The sequence below is a fragment of the Microtus ochrogaster genome, linkage group LG7_11 (assembly GCF_000317375.1).
Source record: "Microtus ochrogaster isolate Prairie Vole_2 linkage group LG7_11, MicOch1.0, whole genome shotgun sequence".
NCBI lineage: Eukaryota > Metazoa > Chordata > Mammalia > Rodentia > Cricetidae > Microtus > Microtus ochrogaster.
The window spans coordinates 12,079,460-12,098,428 of NC_022032.1; the positions used below are offsets into that span (position 1 = coordinate 12,079,460).

The 18,969-nt window shown below is 43.1% G+C and overlaps 1 protein-coding gene across 2 annotated transcripts in view; it reads left to right on the forward strand.

Annotated features, from left to right (window-relative positions):
• The window catches only part of Trmt9b (tRNA methyltransferase 9B (putative)), a 43,811-nt gene extending 25,791 nt beyond the window's left edge, over window positions 1-18,020 (forward strand). The window contains exons 3-7 of one of the 2 annotated variants that reach the window (XR_003378300.1): window positions 3,968-4,122; window positions 11,108-11,281; window positions 15,320-16,320; window positions 16,440-16,633; window positions 16,739-18,020. Coding sequence is in view for 1 of the 2 variants with exons in the window: in XM_026786924.1 (XP_026642725.1) it covers window positions 3,969-4,122; window positions 11,108-11,281; window positions 15,320-16,320; window positions 16,440-16,466 (1,356 nt within the window). In the remaining variant the exon portion in view is untranslated. Of the gene's footprint in view, window positions 1-3,967; window positions 4,123-11,107; window positions 11,282-15,319; window positions 16,321-16,439 lie in introns of both variants that reach the window. The other variant, XM_026786924.1, reaches the window with a different exon arrangement.
• Window positions 18,021-18,969: the final 949 nt, after the last annotated feature.

An 18,969-nucleotide genomic window follows, 5' to 3' on the forward strand; every position in this document is an offset into this window, starting at 1 on the left:
GTGTGAGCTACATGGTGGTGTGAGCTACATGGTGGTGTGAGCCAAAGTACACTTTTACTCTTTTTAAGCTGGCCAGGTTGGGTATTTTGTCATGGTGAAGCTAATTCGTCTATTGGCTTTTTTTTTTGCCATCATATTTGTTATTCTTTTTTTTCTTTTTTATTGTGTTTATAGGACTATACATTCTTCTCCCCTCTCCTCCCTTCTTCCTCTCTCCCCTTCTGCCCCCATGTTCCCAGTTTACTCAGGAGATCTTGTCTTTTTCTCGTTCCTATGCAGATCCATGTATGTCTCTCCTTGGGCCCTCTTTGTTACCTAGGTTCTCTGGGGTTGTGGATTGTTTGATTTTTTTTTTTTTGTTTCTTCAAGGGTTACGTTGTTTTATAGACTGCTTAACTAGTAACAGTAGCTGTTAGCCTTGAACACTCCTTCCTTGAAGTGTAAAACAATCATTTCTAAATGTTCTGACGTTTAAAAAGTAACAATTTAATCCTCTGGTTTTCCTTCATATCACATAAAAAGAAGGAATTTGCCTGTCCTAGGGACGTGAGAAACACAATGGGCTGTAGGGAAGAATACCTTAAGGCTAGCCAGAACGCACTTGAAGTTCCAGGCTGGGAACTGAAGAACTTCAGGACTTAGGCCAACACTTGGCAGTGACAGTTGTCTTGGCGTCAAGTGGCTCTGAGGCAACAGTCCAGACCCCACAGGGGAGCTAGAAGTAGGTCATAGAGCAGGCTGTCCCCTCTTCCTGCTCTTTCCCTCCAGTCTCTATGAAACACCACAGTCTCCCATGCTGTGTAAGTCCTACCACTACTTTATTTATTTATTGCTGAACAGTATTTCTCTTGTTTTTTTTTTACATGTGCACATTCAAACTGGACTTCAGCAATCCAGAAGCACCTGTGCTCACGTGATCCCCTAAATCCTTTGGTTCAGATTCTCGGGGCTGAGCCAGCTCCACCCATGATCTTTTTCTCTGTGGGGCTGTTTTTCACCCTGAGTCCAGTCAGCACAGCAGAGAAGATTGCCAGTGATGATAGGGATGCTCTGTTCTCTTCTGTACTCTGTCCAGAACCTACAGTCACAGGGGTCATGACTGACAATAACATGGGTGAACGGGGATACTCCAGAAGGACTTCTTTTGTTTTGGGGACTCCCTTGAAGTGGAAATCTCTGGGACAGCATTTCTCCCAACTAGTTTGTCCAGAACATTATTCTCTCAAAAGATGAAAAACAAAGAAAGAACAGCATAGGCCCGACGATTTTGAGAAATGAAGATTTTACAGACCAACTGGGACATCTTTCTGAAACCCATAGCATGCTGGTGAGCCTTTACATCTCAAAGGGGAGATAGAAGCATGGGGCTTTGACCATTTATTCCTTTGATCTGGAATCTTTTGCAGGTTTGGAATTTAGTGACACACGGGGCAGGAAGCCTGGCTAGGCTCATTTCTGTGTCCTCTGCTTCCCCTAGAATCCACTGCTGGTTTCCCCCTCTAGTCTTAATATGTTAATCAGCTGCCAAAGTCAGCAGGAATTTGCTTATTTTGGCACACATAAAATTCTGATAGAAATTAGTATAAGAACCTCAAAGACACAGAATTTCAAGTGTCACATCTGCAATCAATAATTGACTCTACCGCATCGACACCTTGAGTGTGATGTGATAAAAAAAAACAGAATGGATTCACCCAGCTCACTCATTTAAAGACAGCAGTCTTCAGGGTTACTTGTTTTTAGTAGAAGCCAGGTAATTTGGGTAAGAGCTCAGAGAAAGGTCTCCAAGGGATGCTAAACAATCTGCACTTAAACTAGAGACTTCTCCCATTTTTGGTATTTTATCTTTCACCATTTTTTTAAAAAATCTTCTCTAGTACATTGCATCCCGACCACAGTTTCCCCTCCCTCTGCTCCTCCTCCATTTCCCTTAAAAAGAAAAAAAAAAAAAAAAAAAACAGGCCTCCCAAGGATATCAAAGCAAAAGGGCAAAACAAGTTACAGTAAGATTGGGCACAACCTTCCCATCAAGGCTGGATGAGGCAACCCAGTAGGAGGAAAGGGGTCCCAAGCACAGGCAAGAGAGGCAGAGACACCCCCTCTACCAAAGAACACCAGTCTAATAGCTATAATGTGTATGCACAGGACCCATAGCTAGGTTTCCTGATTGTAGGTTCAGTCTCTGAGCCCTGCTCGGTTGATTTGCATGGTAATTGGAGCCAGCTTTAAGTAGGCACATATTTGCCACTTACACTTTGGCGCATTGTACTTGCCAGTGTCATTTGTTCTGAGTTTCTTCAAAATAGATGGGCCTGATTGATTCCCTAAAAGGAGTGTGGCAGTCAAAGAGACAGATTGCTGAGATGGAGATTTTGACTTAAAAGAAAAGTCAGCAGGGGCTGGAGAGATGGCTCAGTAGGTAAAGAGCCTGCTGTACAGACAAGTAGAAGAACAGGAGTTCAGGCCCTCAGCACCCATTATAAATGCCAGTGTGCAGGCAAGCAGGAATGCCTGTAGCCCAGTGCTTGGGAGGTTGAGGTGAGGGATCCCTGGAGCAAGCCGGTTGTGTTCCAAGTGCTGAGGATTCAGCATTAAATGTGACAAAGCCTCCTTACTAGGACCCTCCAGGTAGGGAGGGAGGTCTGTCCAAACAACTATTACGGAACTGTGGGCAGCATGCAGTAGACACAAGAAATCTAAGAGGTACCCACGGGATCAAATGGTCTTCTAAGTTATTGAAAATATTTTCATATTGATTGATAAAAGCCACTCTCTGAACCTGAACCCCTAGCCGCTTCTCTTGGGTGTTCCTCGTTTTCATACCATGGTAGAATAAAAGAGCAAGCGTTCAGTAGCAAAGGCCTGGCTGCTGCTCTTCTCCTTCTCTCATCCCTCCCGCTGGCCCTTATCCTCCTTGGAGGTGGGGATGCCTGTGCTAGGAGAAGGTCAGGATCTGCCCAGCTTCTGTTTGACCTGGAATGTGTGACATCTGGGAGGCCTTAGGCTGCGGCTTATTACAGGTGATAAGTGAACCTTAAGAGATAAGTTGAGTTCTGATCACCTTGCAATGGCAAGTTCTCCTGAGCCAGATGAACTTAATTGGACCACTGCAAAGACCTTTGAAGATGCCGGAGGTGGAAAGCAACATGACTGAATGAACATTTCAACTAAGTAGTGTGAGTGGTTATTATCCCGAAATAAATAAATAAATAAATTGAAGTGCTAGAAAATCCGTTTGCAGCCTGTTGAAATAGCTCAGGTCAAGAGCTATTTACTCCAAGATCAGATTAACACCGGGCTCGTTCACCATTGGCCATCAAGAGCTGTTTACTCAAGAAGAACCAATGAACATAGAGAAATTATTGCAATCCGAGGATGTTAAAAGGGTAGAATTCATAAACCCACCCCCGTGTGTGCGTGCGTGCATTCGTGAGTGTGTGTGTGTCTAGGCCAGAGGTCATCCTCAGGTGTGCATCCCTCAAGTGCTCTCTTTGCCAGTTAGGCTAGGCTGATGGGCTAGGGAGCTCCAAGGGTCCGACCATCTCGAGCTAAGTACTTTACCAAGTGAGCCATCTTCCCAACCTCTCATGGCTTCTTGATTGGCGTGATACCTTCCTGTTACAAAATTTAAGGTCCACCTAGCATTAGATAGAATTTCATTCAAGTGAAACCTTTTGGTACTAACATTGGCCATGCTTCCAAAGTGAAGCATTGATCCTATGCGGAAACTTAACCTATCCCCAAATCATTGGTTTCTGAAAGTGGGTGGATAAACACCATGCACTTATTAAGGTTTTGGTGTTGATACTGAGGCTTCAATGCAGGTTTCGTTGCGCTATAAGGAAGCACAAAGACCAGCCAACCTTTTGCAGTTGTAGGCTCGAATACCAGGAAGTCTATGCCCCCCCCATCTGTGTCTGGTTCATATCCTTACCTGCCTGCCTTCTGTTGCCCCTGCTTTCCCTAGGATGGATCCTGAAGCTGCCCAGCTAGAGAAACGGCACGTACATGATGTGTATGAGAGCACCGCCCCCTACTTCAGCGACCTGCAGAGCAAAGCTTGGCCGCGAGTCCGCCAGTTCCTGCAGGACCAGAAACCAGGCAGCCTCATCGCTGACATTGGTAACCCAGACTTTTGTTTTGCCATGCATGGTCTGATGCATGCTCAGTTGCTCCTATCCCTGTCGTTCATACCTTATTTTCATTCTAACAAGAAACGTGATGTGATGTTGTAGCGTGCTAGTCTATAGAATATTCACTTTATCCCAAAAGTTCTTATCATCAAAGTCATCAAGCCGGAAACATCCCCCAACCTATATTCAGAGGAAGCAGTGACCCATTCTGGGCCCTTATGCGGATCTTCCATCAAAATCAATCATCACAGATGGAATAAATAAGGATGGAAATGATGCAAGTTTGGCCAGTTTTGGTTTAGAGACTTTCACACGTGTAAGATGTGTTTTGTATACTTGGCTTATCTTGAGCCGTGACATCTACATCTATGAAAGAGCCAGACTTGTGAGATCATGAATGGAGTCTTATACCCTTTCATTATTCCAATGGGTCCTTCCCCTTATTTGTAGGCATGGAATTTATAGGGCATATCTTTAACTAGGTAGCACTCCCATAATCACTGCTTTATCTGGAGGACTTCAGCTCAGCCTCTTTCTGAACTGAGGAGCTGTAAACCACAACTTAGTCTAAGACAACAATTTAGGGTGCGGTTGGATTTCTGCTTCCCACTAACTCTGCTTCCCAGGAATCACAAGCCTGCTGTGCACAGAAGAATCACAAGTGTATAGTTAACTCCTTCTTAGCCTAGGTTGACAGCTCCCTTAATAGTAATGTGTGTGCAGAGCATTTGACAAAGGGTGTATTGACAGAGGGTATAAGCAGTTCACAGTCTAGGAAGAGGGGTGTACCATGCTGAAGTTGGGAGTCTGAAAAAAAAATCTCCAGTGTGTTAGTTTTTTTAAAAAAAAATATGGTATCCTGGGCTTGGACATATGGTTCAGGGGTAGCAGGCATGTTCTCCATGTTCAGAGCCCTAGGTTCAAATCCCAGTACCACAAAGGGGAACAGTACCTGGTTTTAGAGAATGAAGTGAGTTCAGAGCCCCTACTGTCCACTGTCCACTGTCCATGGAAAGCACAGGACCCTGATATGGATGGGGAGAAAAGGGGCGATTCACCCAGAAGGTGTAGGATAGCAGTATAATAAGATGGTGCTGTTATTATATCTTACCTGATAAGACATTCTAAGATGAAGCAAAGGTTTAAGTGTAAGAAAATGAAATTGTTTTTTAAGTAGTCCTGAGACAAAAGGCCTCTGTATGTCTTAAGAGTTCTTTTTTATGTGTTTAAAAAAAAAGGGGGGGGGAAGCTATAAAAGAATGAATTGATTGTCGTTATTTGTGCTGTGTTCATTGTACTGTGAACATTGGATCGGTGAGCATTGACTCACCGTTGCAAGGAAACATCTGGAGAGGTTCAGATACACATCAATCACACGTTTTTGCCGGTTTAGTGTTTCTCCATGTTTCTGTTAAAAAATGTCTTGTTCACTGCATATTTCTGATTTGTTCATATCGTTACATCCCTGCTTCAACAAAGCCTTGTCTCGCATATTCTGCCCACAGGCACTGCATCTGTCGGTGAATTACCTGTCAATCCAAGAATGCTGCAGGGAGAAGGGGTGCATTTGCACAAAGCAAACACACACACGCGCGCGCACGCACAAAGTGCAAACTCTTGGGCATGAAATAAGTTGTGAGAAAGACACTTACATATAGTGTTAGCTGACATAGAGTCTAGCTAGTCAAGAATAAAAAAGAATTTTTTTTTAATTTGGGCTTTATTAAAATAGCGATGCAGGAGACACCAAATTCCAGTAGCTGTGAGAATGTGCTCTGGGGTCTTACAAAAGTATCACTGGTGTAACTAAAACTGCATGGAAGCTGCCAATTCTACCTCTGTTCGCTGGACCTTGTGGCAGATACAGCAAGAGTTCACAAGAAAGGAATTAGGCACAGTCTGTCTCTGGGCAGTTTAGTGGGAGAGAGGAAGGTGTGGTTTTACAAATGTTTACAAAGCTGCCAGGCGTCCTCCCAGAAAATCTCAGTTGGCACCAACCAGATCGTGAGGTCACCATGAGCCTGGGTGGGGACCAGGGAGTTCGGTCAGAAGTTTGCCTGTCATAAGCCTGACACACAGATAGTTCCGCAGGGCCTGGCAACTCTTTTAAGTGTCCAGAACCAATGACTCCACTTGGATTTTCTTCACTGACAATACTCTGAGAGCTGCAGCCACTCAAACATTTTTGTTATCATGCAGTGCATGCCTGGATGACCCTGCCAGGGGTGTGCAGGCTGATTTTAGGGTCTGGGAATAGAGTTTAGCAGCTCGATGAACAGCAAATAAGGAACCAGCCAGGAATGTACAATGATCGTATTAATAACTGTGATCCCATAAAATTAAAAAGGATTTAAGAGGAAAACCTAGGTGAATATACAAAGTCTAAAGATCAAAAAGCAAAAGAAGTACTATATCTGCACTACTTGTAATAGAAGTGTGCAGAAATGTAACTCACATGCACAGTGAATGTGCACGGGTGACAATTCCAAACAAACTGCTGGATGATGGAGGAGTATGCTAATGTGACCTCTCACCGTGACCCTGTCCACAGCCAGAATATGGAAGAAAGGAGATTTTCTTACCCGTCCACAGCCAGAATATGGAAGAAAGGAGATTTTCTTACTCTCCAGAACATTTTTCAAAATTAGTATAAAGCCCCAAATCCTATCCTTTGCAACATGTGTGAACACAGAAAGTAAAGGCTACTACCTAATCTTTTTTTTTTTTTTGTTTTTATTTTTGTTTTTTGAGACAGGTTTCTCTGTAGCTTTGAAGCCTGTCCTGAAGCTAGCTCTTGTAGACCAGGCTCGCCTCGAGCTCACAGAGATTCAACTACCTCTGCCTCTGAGTGCTGGGATTAAAGGCGTGCGCCACCACCAGCCGGCTCGGCTGCATGATTTTGATACTTAAAAGAGTTGAATTCACAGAAATAGAGTTGAGAGAAGTGGTGCCCAGGGGTTGGAACAAGCCCAGGGGTTGGAACAAGGGTGGAGGGTGGAGACAAAGCAAATGGCGAGACGTTGGTTAAGAGATGCCCAGGTTCAATTAGACAAGAGAAATAAATCCAGAAGGTGGAAAAGAAAAGCCGCCAGGCGGCCCAAAGCCAATTGGTGAAAGGATCTTAACAGATGATTGGGTGAGGATGGAGAATTAAGGTGTGCTTCATGGGGAGTCGGCTGCATCCATGGGTTCACTTTCAAGAACGGACATTGAGAAACCACCCCAGCACATCCAGTCTCCGGACACCAACTCACCCCACTGGAGACGACCCTTCCCGCCAGCTTGCTGCGCAATCTTGAATGAGTTTCTGTGGCTATAAGAGCCTTATGCTTCTGGGTATGTGTGTGGCTGGTCCCTTTCTTGATTACATAGATGGTTGCACAGTACACGATCATACAGCTAACCTTTGTGACCTTCAATACACTCCATGTTCACCTATATGAATATGTTGCCCTGCATAGTATCCAGGCTAATGGTACCACATTAACAGACCATTTTCCCTTGTATTTTTGGTACCATAAGTTATAAGATGAATGATAGTCTCTGAATCCCTCTGTTCAAATCACTAACTATATCGATAGAAAATATATTTTTGCTCATTTGATATCTTTGAGTCATATGTGATTTATGTACTTAAACAAATCAGTAAACAGTAACCCTTTGATTAGAAAATGAAGGGTATATTATAAAGTAAAATTGAATTAAAGAAGAAATAATGTTGTTCTGACCCGGAAAGTTCTATTTCACTGTGCTGGATTTAGCCAATAAATGGGAAGGCTGGTCTGGGGGAGGGGTGGCAGGGAGGGCTGTGTTAGCAATAAGACAGAAAATTGAATGATGGGCACTTTCTCCAGAACCAGGCCTGCTAGCTAGGGGCTGTAGGCATGAGACTTTTATAGGAACTCTGATAAAACCTTATCAGCAAGGCAGGCACTGAGACAGCTGTAATTTTAGGGTGGTCTGTTTTTCTGATACACATAGGCTGCTGTTCTGTAGATCATTGAATGCACTGGGCTCTGTAGATAGAAATAGAAGGTTTTCATTAGAAAGCCATGACTCATCTTCTATTTTAGTTTTCTGCCCCGGGAATAGCTAATTCCACAGCCAATTGTTAGGATGATAGGGATACCGTGTATGGTGTGTCTGAATGAAGGCCTTTGCTTTGTGTGATATATCTTAATAAAAATTAAAATCAAGTTATTGGGATATAGAAAGTGTGCCTCCCCTGCCCTTCTCTCTCTCTCACACACACACACCCCACTAAAAGAAAGAAAATGGTCATGTTTTCTCAGCGTGGAAAAAGACAGAGAAAAGCTGCTTTTGCACGCCTTGGTTTCTGTGGTCTTGAGAAATGATCTATGATAGCTGTACTCATGGCTTGAATGGGTGAGTTTATTAAGTCTGCAGCAAGCAAAAGTACAAGGACAAATAGCTAGATGGAAGAGGGAGAGAGCAGAGCATCATCAAACCAGTTTGCAACATCCCGCAGAGGGGTTGGGGGGAAAGAATGCCTCACTGTATAGCCCAGATGGCCTGAATCGGCCATCCGGCTGTCTCAGCTGAGATTACAGGTGTCTGCTCCTGTACCATCCAAGAAACCTGAAGGGCAGAGATTAAGGAAACGTGGAGAATAGCATAAACGATCAGAGCTTCGGTGGTTCAACAGCAGAAACACTGAGACATATCCTGAAAGCACTGCAACTGACCCATGTGGTCATGGCAGTTTACCCAGAATTCCGGTGGGCCATTTTATGTCTCTTGCATGCAGCATGGAGGGCAGTGTGTGGCCTGAAGTCATGACCCGGGTCCATTCATAAAGCGAGAGAAAGACCAAAGCTGGATTCTTCTTCAGCAAGATTCTGCTCATAATTGACTCCAGGAATAACCACCTGAATAGCACTAAAGATGGTATTTTTCTGTACATAATAAAACAAATAAATTCTTCAATAATCAAGATGCCTCTTGATGTTTATCTGCCAGCGTTCTCAGTTTCAACAGCAGTCTTTGTTTGACATTAGTTCTCTAGTGGCCTTTCCTTCCTTTGATGCAGTAAAAGTAGAGAATGCCATTCCTGTATGGCTAGACTATGCTTGGCCAACGACAGGTCTCTTTTTGATGGATTGGCACCATGTTCTGTTATCTTCTATGGTACAGAGTACAGCACCGAGAAGAGTGTGAGCGCACAGACACTCTCTTCAGTACGGGCCTGGTTGTCATTAATGAGATTTCACAAGACAGCGTGACTGTCATGGAGTGGGGTTTGCTGTGGGATCACGAACGTTCAGGATACATCTCGATCATAGGAGGACCCGGGTTGGTGATGGACCTGACTTCCTCATTATGTGAACGTCTCCCCTGGTTGCCATCTCGGGTGTGCACTTAGCATCGTTTGCAGGTTCTGTTCACAGTGATGCTATTAGAAACGGGAGATGGGAGGAGGTGAGAGCACCAGAGCTCTGAGCGCTAAGAGAAAATGCCCTTTCTCTTTGTTACCAGTGGTTTTCTAAAGAGCCTCCACTGTCTGTCATGACGTATGAAAAGTTCCTGGCAGAATCTTTGGACAGATTTTCCCTTTCTTTTCTCTAAATGCATCTCTCAAACCAATAAAGGGAGAAGTGAATTTTCAAGATATTTATGAAAATGGGACCATCATCTTTAACACAGACAGGACTTCGACTTCGAAATGCAGTATGATTTATATTTTCCCTGTGACTCTCGTCAGATAGCAGCTATTGTTATTCATGAGCGTTAGGAGCAGCGGCTGTGAGATCTGAAATGAGGATCTAATCTCAGCCATTTATATTAAAATAATCACATTAGAAGGCTTATCGTTTCATTCACTTCCCCTCTCTACCGTCACAGCTGGCACCAGGAATCCTTCACTCTGTTTTTCATGTCTCATGGTTTTGAAAACAGGGTATTAAGGAATATTTATTAAAGACTGTCCTGGACTTATTACTCAGAGGCAGCCAGACTTCGCATCTGAATATTGGTTGATATTTTTGTGCTGCGGAAAAAAAAAAATCTCTAAGTAAGAAATGCCAGCGGATACAAAATCAGCTCCCTTGATTTCTTCCAACACCTCTGGCAAGGACCTAGGTTATGTATTTGAGACTGAAGGTCATGCTAGGAGACAGGGGCAATGACGTGTGCCTAGCGTGCCAAGTTCTTGGAAGACTGACATGGGAAAAACTCACTTGAACCCAGAAATTCAGCTTGAGCAATACGGTGAGACCCAATCTCAATCTCTTGGTGGTAGGTGCTAGATGATAGAAGCCCCCCCCCCCCAGCATCATCTGTCATTCATGTTACTCTCTATCACGCTGTAAGATTTGATTGACTTCAGTCTTTGGACTATGTACTTAGGTCTCTACCATTAGGAAATGAATGACCAAAAGAGTCTGTTTGATTGAACTCTTCATTAGCGCTATAGACTGACCTAACAGGAATGTCTTAGCAATAACCTGAGAGCAATAAAAAAAATGCTACTTTCTTTATCAGTCACATTTGTGTGTTTAAAACCGCATCGGATGGTATAGATTATCCTATTTGTAGACACTGAAATGTCATTGGCAGTAGTTGGTTTAACACGGTCAGAAATTGGTAAGACCCCTTGGAGAGGACATTTGACGCAACACGCACAAGCAAAGTGAAATGTGTATGTTAACCTAAAGGTACCAACTGCTCTCTGTTGGCCTTGGTTTCTGGATGCTGGAGCTTGTGTTTCCCAGGGACAGGCCAGCTCATGTGATTGGATTGTGCTGATGTGTTGGGCCCCGTGGGCACTGCCCCAATAAACATTGCAGACATATTATATCTTTTCTCCCCTTAATGTGACTCTCCCCCTCTTCCGTGTGAATCCGCTGAAGTCTTGTGTCTTGGTCATTTAATATCGTTTCTTTAGCCGTTATAGGACAAGTTAACTTGCATTTTTCCAGTAAGGCCAGCATGTAACAGAGGTTTTTCTCTTACAGGTTGTGGAACTGGAAAGTACCTTAAAGTGAATAGCCAAGCCCATACCCTGGGCTGTGACTACTGCGGGCCTCTGGTCGAGATTGCCCGGAACAGAGGGGGTGAAGTCATGATATGTGACAACCTTAATCTCCCTTTTAGGGACCAGGGCTTCGATGCCATCATCTCCATAGGAGGTAAGGCAGCCAGGCCACCATCACACTTTGTCATGAAAAACCACGGTCAGGCCAATCACATGACTCAACGTCTATTCTTGGTAGAGGTCTATGCAATGCATTTTATCTAATTTTAAAATAAATTCAACTGCATGACTTATTTGCCTCACATACATACGTGTGTGTGTATAGATACATACTATATACAATATATATGTAGTTTTAATTTTAAACCTTCAGGCTATTATTGCATTGTTTTTGATGATTTGTTCCCATTTCTGTTATTATGTGCATGAAAAATGTTAGGGCTCTTACTCATTAAAATATGCTTTGCTAGATTGAGATCAAGCCAGATTCTCCTGGCATACAGTTAGATTTTTCAGATGTCATGTTACTGAAACAGACAAGCAAAAACAGGTCACAACAGTGTTCTTTGTTAACAGAAAATTCTAGAGCAAATGTACTGATCAACCCCTGGACAGGTGTGTCACTCACTGGTACTCAAGTTCCTGGAAAAGACAGGTCCCAGACTGCGTTGTTTTATCCTATTTTTGTGTTCTTAAGTCTGGATGTTGTTAATGAGTCCATCTTCCTAGTAAACTCAATGCCCAGAGCAAACAAAACAGCAGCAATAACAAAAATCCATGCCTGAAACATGCACACATATATGAGCTCACTTTACCCAGTACTCTTGCCATCCAATGTGTTGGTTGTACTTAAATGTGGTGGGAGGGTCCCGTAGCCATGCATGGTGCCACACACCTTTATTCTCAGCATTTGGGAGACAGAAGCAGGTGGATCTCTGGGAGTTTGAGGCCAGCTTGTTGTAATTAGTGAGTTCCAGGCCATCCAAGGCTACATAGTAAGACCTTGTCTCAATAAACAAACAAATAACAAAGATAAAGGAATCTTCTGCTAAGTTCTTTACAGCTCTCAAATCTGTCGCAGGGAAAATTAGTTGATTCATCACATTTCTTTAGTTAGCCTTTTGACGAAACAAACTTTACCAAAGCTAGGTGACCTCATGGGAGCTGACGACCATTCATGATGTCACCTAATGGGTAACAGGAATTATCTAGCTCGGAATGCCAGTGACACGTCTGCTAAGCCCATAAGTTCTGAATGCTTCAGTAAGACCTAAGCACTTGCAAAGTTAAAGAGCAGTAAGTCATAAAATAGAAGATGTGGCAGGGTGTTAAAGGAAATCGCTGTCATCATTTGGATCTATAGTCCAAAAGTTGGATACAAGTTGGTGGGTTTTTTTTTTGAGCCTCTCTGACAGAAAAATTACTTCTAAGTACTTATATAGTATGTATATATATATATACACACACACATATATATATGAGTGTGTATATGGAGTATATACGTGGGATGTATATATGGTGTGTGTACATATATATGGAGAGTATATGTGGAATGAGTATATGGGATGTGTATATGGGGTGAATATATTGGTGCATATATGTAGTACATATATGGGGTACGTGTATGGGGTAAGTGTATTGGGTACATATATATATATATATATATATATATATATATATATATATATAGAGAGAGAGAGAGAGAGTGCATTATTAAATACTATTTTTGCATTTAAGTTGTGATTACAATTCACAAAAATATTCTTTTAATTTTTCAAATTTCAGCATAGTTTCTCGGCAGGGACATTCTAGACAGATCGCACTATAGTGACACTCACAGTGCTTCCTAACAGAGCACGTATGTGTGTGTATACATAGCACGTTTGACATGTGTGAGGAAATCCTCCTTAAACTTCTTTTTCCTCCAAAACATTTGGCTTGGGGCTGGAGAGATGGTTCAGCAGTTAAGAGCACTGTTATTCTTGCAGAGGGCCCAGGTTCGGTTCCCAGAAACCAGTTTGGGCTGTTCACAACTGCCTACTCCAGTCCTAGAGGATCTAATATGTGTTTATAGGCATCTGTAAACACCTGGTATTGGCTCACACAGATACAGATGCACAAATGAAAATTTTAAAAAAACACTTGATTTAAAAGCTGTTACTCATACTCAGTTAAATATAAGTTTAAAACATTGAGTCATTTTTCTGCATAAAATTATAACTAAAAATGAATTGTTCTGTATTTATCAATAAATGAATACAGACTTTGTTTCGTACATAATACCAACACCCTTTAAAGCCAGGTAAAATCCTGGAATGTTAGTCTATTACAACATTGAGTGAAACAGTCCTGTTTTAATGTTTCCCCCTGTCCCCTATTTGGGCTTTAGAAGATCCCTGCAGTGAGATGTCATGATCCCCAGAAACGGTGTCCTGTAGTCTGTGAGCATAGCAGCTCACAACTGTCTGTTACTCCAGTTCCAAGGAATTCAGCGACCCCCTCCTGGCCACCACACAAACATGGTGGATGTACATATGTACAGACAAACACGCAAAAGCATGCCCGAGTGTGCGTGCTCACTCACACACTCACACACACACACACACACACACACACACACACACAAAACCAAAAATTTGAAAAATAGAAAAAAATACAAATGTTGCGTGATCTCCCTTTGAAAGCTATTTATGTCTCTATCAGACTTTCTCTTTCCATATTCCATGCATCCCTGTGACAGGTAAACCCCAGAGGTCACCAGCTTAAAATCACCGCTAAGAGCTAAATGGTGCAATCACAAGGAGGACAGTTTCAGCTGCTTTCCGCCCGCAGCAGAGAGGGAGTCTCTCAGCTTTGCTTGGAATCAATCTCCTTCCTGATCTATGTAACGGGTCCTGTTTCAAAGACTAAGGATGTTTCCTCTTGACACAGTGCTCCAGTTAAACCCCTCCAGGATCTAATAGGCTAGCACTGGTGAAAATAAACATAATAAAAGCAGGGGTGCAGCTCAATGGTAGAGTGTTGGCCTGTCATGCTGTCTCCTGGGTTCACTTAGTACAGCACACTAATTATTACTGCTAATACTATGCACCCACAATAACACATCCATGTAAGTGAGAGATGGATTCTATTTAGAAAATGCTCGACCCTCCCTCCAACTTTGCAGGACTTAGAAGTAAATAGTAACTTGTAAATTGGTTTTTTAAGCACACACAATTATTATATTATCTTTAAGAAATGCTAAGTATGCATTTGCACTTGTGTTTAGCTGGCTTCTCTTTGCATTACCTAACTGAAAAAGTAATGTTTAACCCTTTGCTCCATCATATTTGTTTCATGAATATTACTAACACCAATGACTTATTGCTGCTCATCTTTTGTTTCTATGGAAATAGCAGTTGTTCAGTAAAACAACAAATTATCTCATAGACTCCACCAGAGAATACTGCCTCATTTAATGCCCCTTTCATGTTTCAGTAATTCACATTGATTATCCTTGTTCGTCCAGTTATCAAATTCCACAGGCTTTGGAGCTAAAGAGAGATTTGACAATATCTCTAGGTTTCTTATTGGAACTGAAGAGACTATTCAATTCTACAAAATTTACCCAAGCCAAAAACTGTGTCTCTCTGAAAGCCAGACCATCCTAGTGAGAGTTTCTATTGCTTCAACAAAACATTGTGACCAAACAAGTTGGGGAGGAAGGGTTTATTCGGCTTACACTCAGCACGGCTCTTCATCAGTGAAGGAAGTCAGAGCAGGAGCTCAAAACAGAGCAGGATCCTAGAAGCAGGAGTTAATGCAGAAGCCATGGAGGTGGGGGGGGAACTACTTACTGACTTGCTTGCCCTGGCTTGCTCAGTATACCTTATAGAACCCAGGACCAGCAGCCCAGAGATGGCACCACCCACCATGGACTGGGCCCTCCCCCATTGATCACTAAATGAGAAAATGCCTTACAGCTGGATCTCATGGAGGCATTTCCTTGGCTGAAGCGCCATCCTCTGATGATTCTAGCTTGTGTCAAGTTGACCCACAAAACCAGCCAGTACACAAACCCATGAGATAAGGCTCACTCTAGGTCAGAATTCCACCTCTGTTCTGTGGAAACACATCAGTATGTGCGTGCTTACATATACGATGTATGCACAGTGAGATCTAAGTTTTCTTTTGTTCCCGTTTTCTTTTTCAGTCATCCATCATTTTTCTACAAAACAAAGAAGAATTAGAGCAATAAAGGAAATGGCCAGGGTGTTAGCTCCCGGAGGCCAACTGATGATTTACGTCTGGGCAATGGAACAGAAGAACCGACGCTTCGAGAAGCAGGATGTGCTTGTGCCGTGGAACAATGCACTCTGCTCCCGGCTGCTCTCAGAATCCCACCAGTCGTGGGGGCATCAGTGTGGGCATCCCATGAGCCAAGGCTATGAGGGTCCTGGCTCTGCGTGTGGCTGTGCAGTATGTTTGAAGGGCAGGTGCGATCCCAAGAGGTCCCACAGCATGGACTATGGGCCTGCGGTGACCAGAACCTGCTGTGAAGATATTTCAAAGGATGGTGAGGAAGAGAATGGATTGTATAACAATTTTGGAAAATCTCTTCGCTCCTGGTTTTTCTCCAGGTCTTTGGATGAATCAACCCTGAAGAAGCAAACTGAAAGAACAGGATCTATGAAAATCACAGAGGGTTGGGCCAATAGCACTGTGTCCCGTCAGCCTTCCAGACAGCCCAGTTTAGACTTCCATCCCCAGGACCCATTGTCAACCAAAGGACCAAACTTAGATGAGGTGTTTGTAGACACATGTTCTCAAAGACACTTGTGCTGGCTGGGACAAACGGGCACTTCGGAGACCTTCAGTGGGCACCAGGGAGGAGACAGCAGGAGGAAGGAGGGTGCCGATTTTCTGGACATCACTGACACCAGAGACAGTCGGGCTGCAGGTAACGTCAGTGATCCTTCTGCCAGAAAATTATTAAGGAGAGTTTCTGCATTCCACTCTACAGATTCCCAATCAGAAGACCCAAGTTACGCAGAGGAGCAGGAGGCAGCTCCGGACTCCAGAGCCTTCATGCGCTACTACCATGTGTTCCGGGAAGGCGAGCTGTCTGGACTTCTGCAAGAGAGTGTGTCTGAGCTGCAGGTTCTGAGTTCTGGCAATGACCATGGCAACTGGTGTATCATCGCAGAGAAGAGGGGGAGCTAGGATTAATTGCATCACTTGGGGCAGGAGCTTCAGAGGTTGACCGTCATCTGTCCACTGGGGCCGATGTGGGCACCCAAATCAACATCCTGTTTCATTGTTTTCAAATCCAGGTACGACATGATCTTTCGGCACTTTGACCTGATCCTCTGAATTGTTGAGTAAGCACAGAACGTGGAGCTTACTGCATCCACCACAGGATACGCCTGCTCAAATGTCAATACAAGGACTTGAGGGAGCAATAGAAAATGCACTTCAGTACAGGCTTGATTTTATTTCTCCCGGAGATGAATATATTATAACACATGTATGTCAGATGTCAGTATTACCTTTTGGTTTTTAAATAGTCTGCTGTTAAATATACCTTTTAGAAGCAGTATTTTTTATATAGATAAATTATATTGGTTCTCAGGTCGTTCCTTAGATCTATGTGGACGGTAACAAGGACCCCTGCTCAGCTGCTGGGTATGTATTTTTTGAGCTTGCTGCAGGGGTATCTTGCTTCCAGACTTTGCTTCTACCTACTTCAAGCCTTCAAGAGAAGCTGGTGTGGTGCAGAAGAACAGAAGTATTGCCCAGGCTCTCCAAATCACGTGCAAGCATCCTTCTGGACGATCATCTTAAACAATACTGTCTTTAGTGTTGCTCCAAAGGCCGTTAAAGGCGCTGTTGGCAGAGGGTGTGGCTTAGTGTTAGCACAGGCAGCTAGCATGCTCAACAATCAGCATGCATGCAAAAGAAAAAAAAAACCACTGCTAACATGCAGAACAACACAGGGTTGGGAGACAGCCTAAGTCTTTTGATGGCATTTCCCCAAAGGTATTAGAAGCATAAATACCCTACTGAGCTAGTGCTGAAACTAACCAAAGAGTTTTTGACTAGGAAATGCTTGTCTGAGATATCTGAGAGTCTAATTAGACCAGTTTTTCTGGGAAGAGCTCTGTATTTAGCCTTGGTGGACACAAAGCTGGAATTTGCTATTGCAACCAGGCATTTATACTCTTGAAGGTGACCACATTAGGTTTATTTTATCAATGACCTAGACAGAATCAAACTTAGAGGCTGAATTTCTGGCACTCTATAGAGCAATGATTAAGACCGGGCATTGTAAAATTGCTGTTTCTGTTTGGATTTAACCAAGGGTTTGTTTAGTTCTGTGTCATGGATCCCAAGGAACAATTTTTATGACATAAGTAGAGACTGGACTTGGGAGAAACAAAAATAAGTCGGCCAAGGAATGTGGTTCCAGATCATCCTTTAATAGGTAGAAAATCAAATAGTCATTGTACTTTCTGGACCAATATAACGATGGGGATTGAATTAAAATCCAATCTTCATTTTATTATTTTCCACTCCAAAATTAACAGAAATTATAATAGATCACATTCATTTGGTCTTTACCCTCTTTAGTGATTTTGCCAGAACTTAACAGAATGAAGCTACTTTTGAGAAAAATTCAAGGATAATTTTAGAATGGCTTTGGGAAATCCCCAAGGCTCTTTGCTCAAAACCCAGCTCACCTCACCCCCATTGAGGAAGTCGGCCATGCGATTTGCACTTCTCAATGTACAGGGAGCCATGACGATAGACATAGAGTGAAGGGGAAATTAAAATTTAAGGGAGTGTGCCTTTCATTTTTCAAATTACAACATTAAACTGCAAATAAAGGTGGCTTCGTTGGAGAAATGGCAACTCTGAGATAGTGTCGGTGACCCCTCCATTGTGGTTTCCTGCCTCTGAGATCTGTTGTTACCCCTTTTCGTTTGGCTTTGCTGCTAGACCTCCGAGCTTGACGTCACCCTCCCTGGCTGTAACTTGCTACCATAAAGGTCATTATATGGAACTCAGTTCACTAGGCTGTGACGAGATGGCTTGCCAGCTGATGTGTCTAAGCAAGCCCATAAAATAAACATACGCCCCCACTTTGTAATAAAAGGCCTTCAGAAGAGTTATTGGGAGAGAGAGAGATTTTTTTTCATACAGCCCTGACAGAGCTGTGAACACTAGTAACAGCAATCGTGGGCTCACTGGAGAGCAGAAGAGGTCTATGAATCCAGATGTTACAGTGTATATTCGGCAAAACTAGTAACCAGGTAACCATTCTTCGGGCAAGTCTTGCCAGAAGCACTCTTTCATTCAATGTTTGCCTTTCGTGATAAAAGCCATTGAAAACCAATGTAAATATCCTCATCATTCTAAAGCTCGCTCAGAGAGAAACTCAAGTTCCTAAATGAGCATCCGTGGGGACAGAGTGTGTCCATCAGCCTTCGCCAGCTTGTGTGTAGATTTCCCTGAATTGCCTGACGCTATCTGAAAACCTCCACTGCTCATAGACAAAATGTTTTTTACTAGTTCCTTCCTGCCATCACCGCGTGTCTGTCTGACATGGAAGGGCAAGTTCAGGGAAGTGGTTAGAGAATCCTTAGAGGTAGGACCAGTGGTGCCTTGCTGGTTTGTGTGGAGAACTTTGTGTAAACAAAAAAATGCTTTGATATAAACAAAAGATGCAATGCAGATAATATTTTCCTGGCTGCCGAGTGAATGGTTAGCTTCTCTGGGTTATTAGGCTTCAGAGGTTTTGTTGTTGTTGTTGTTGTTGTTGTTGTATTGCTTGCTTTGTTTTGTTTACTTATCGGCAGAGTG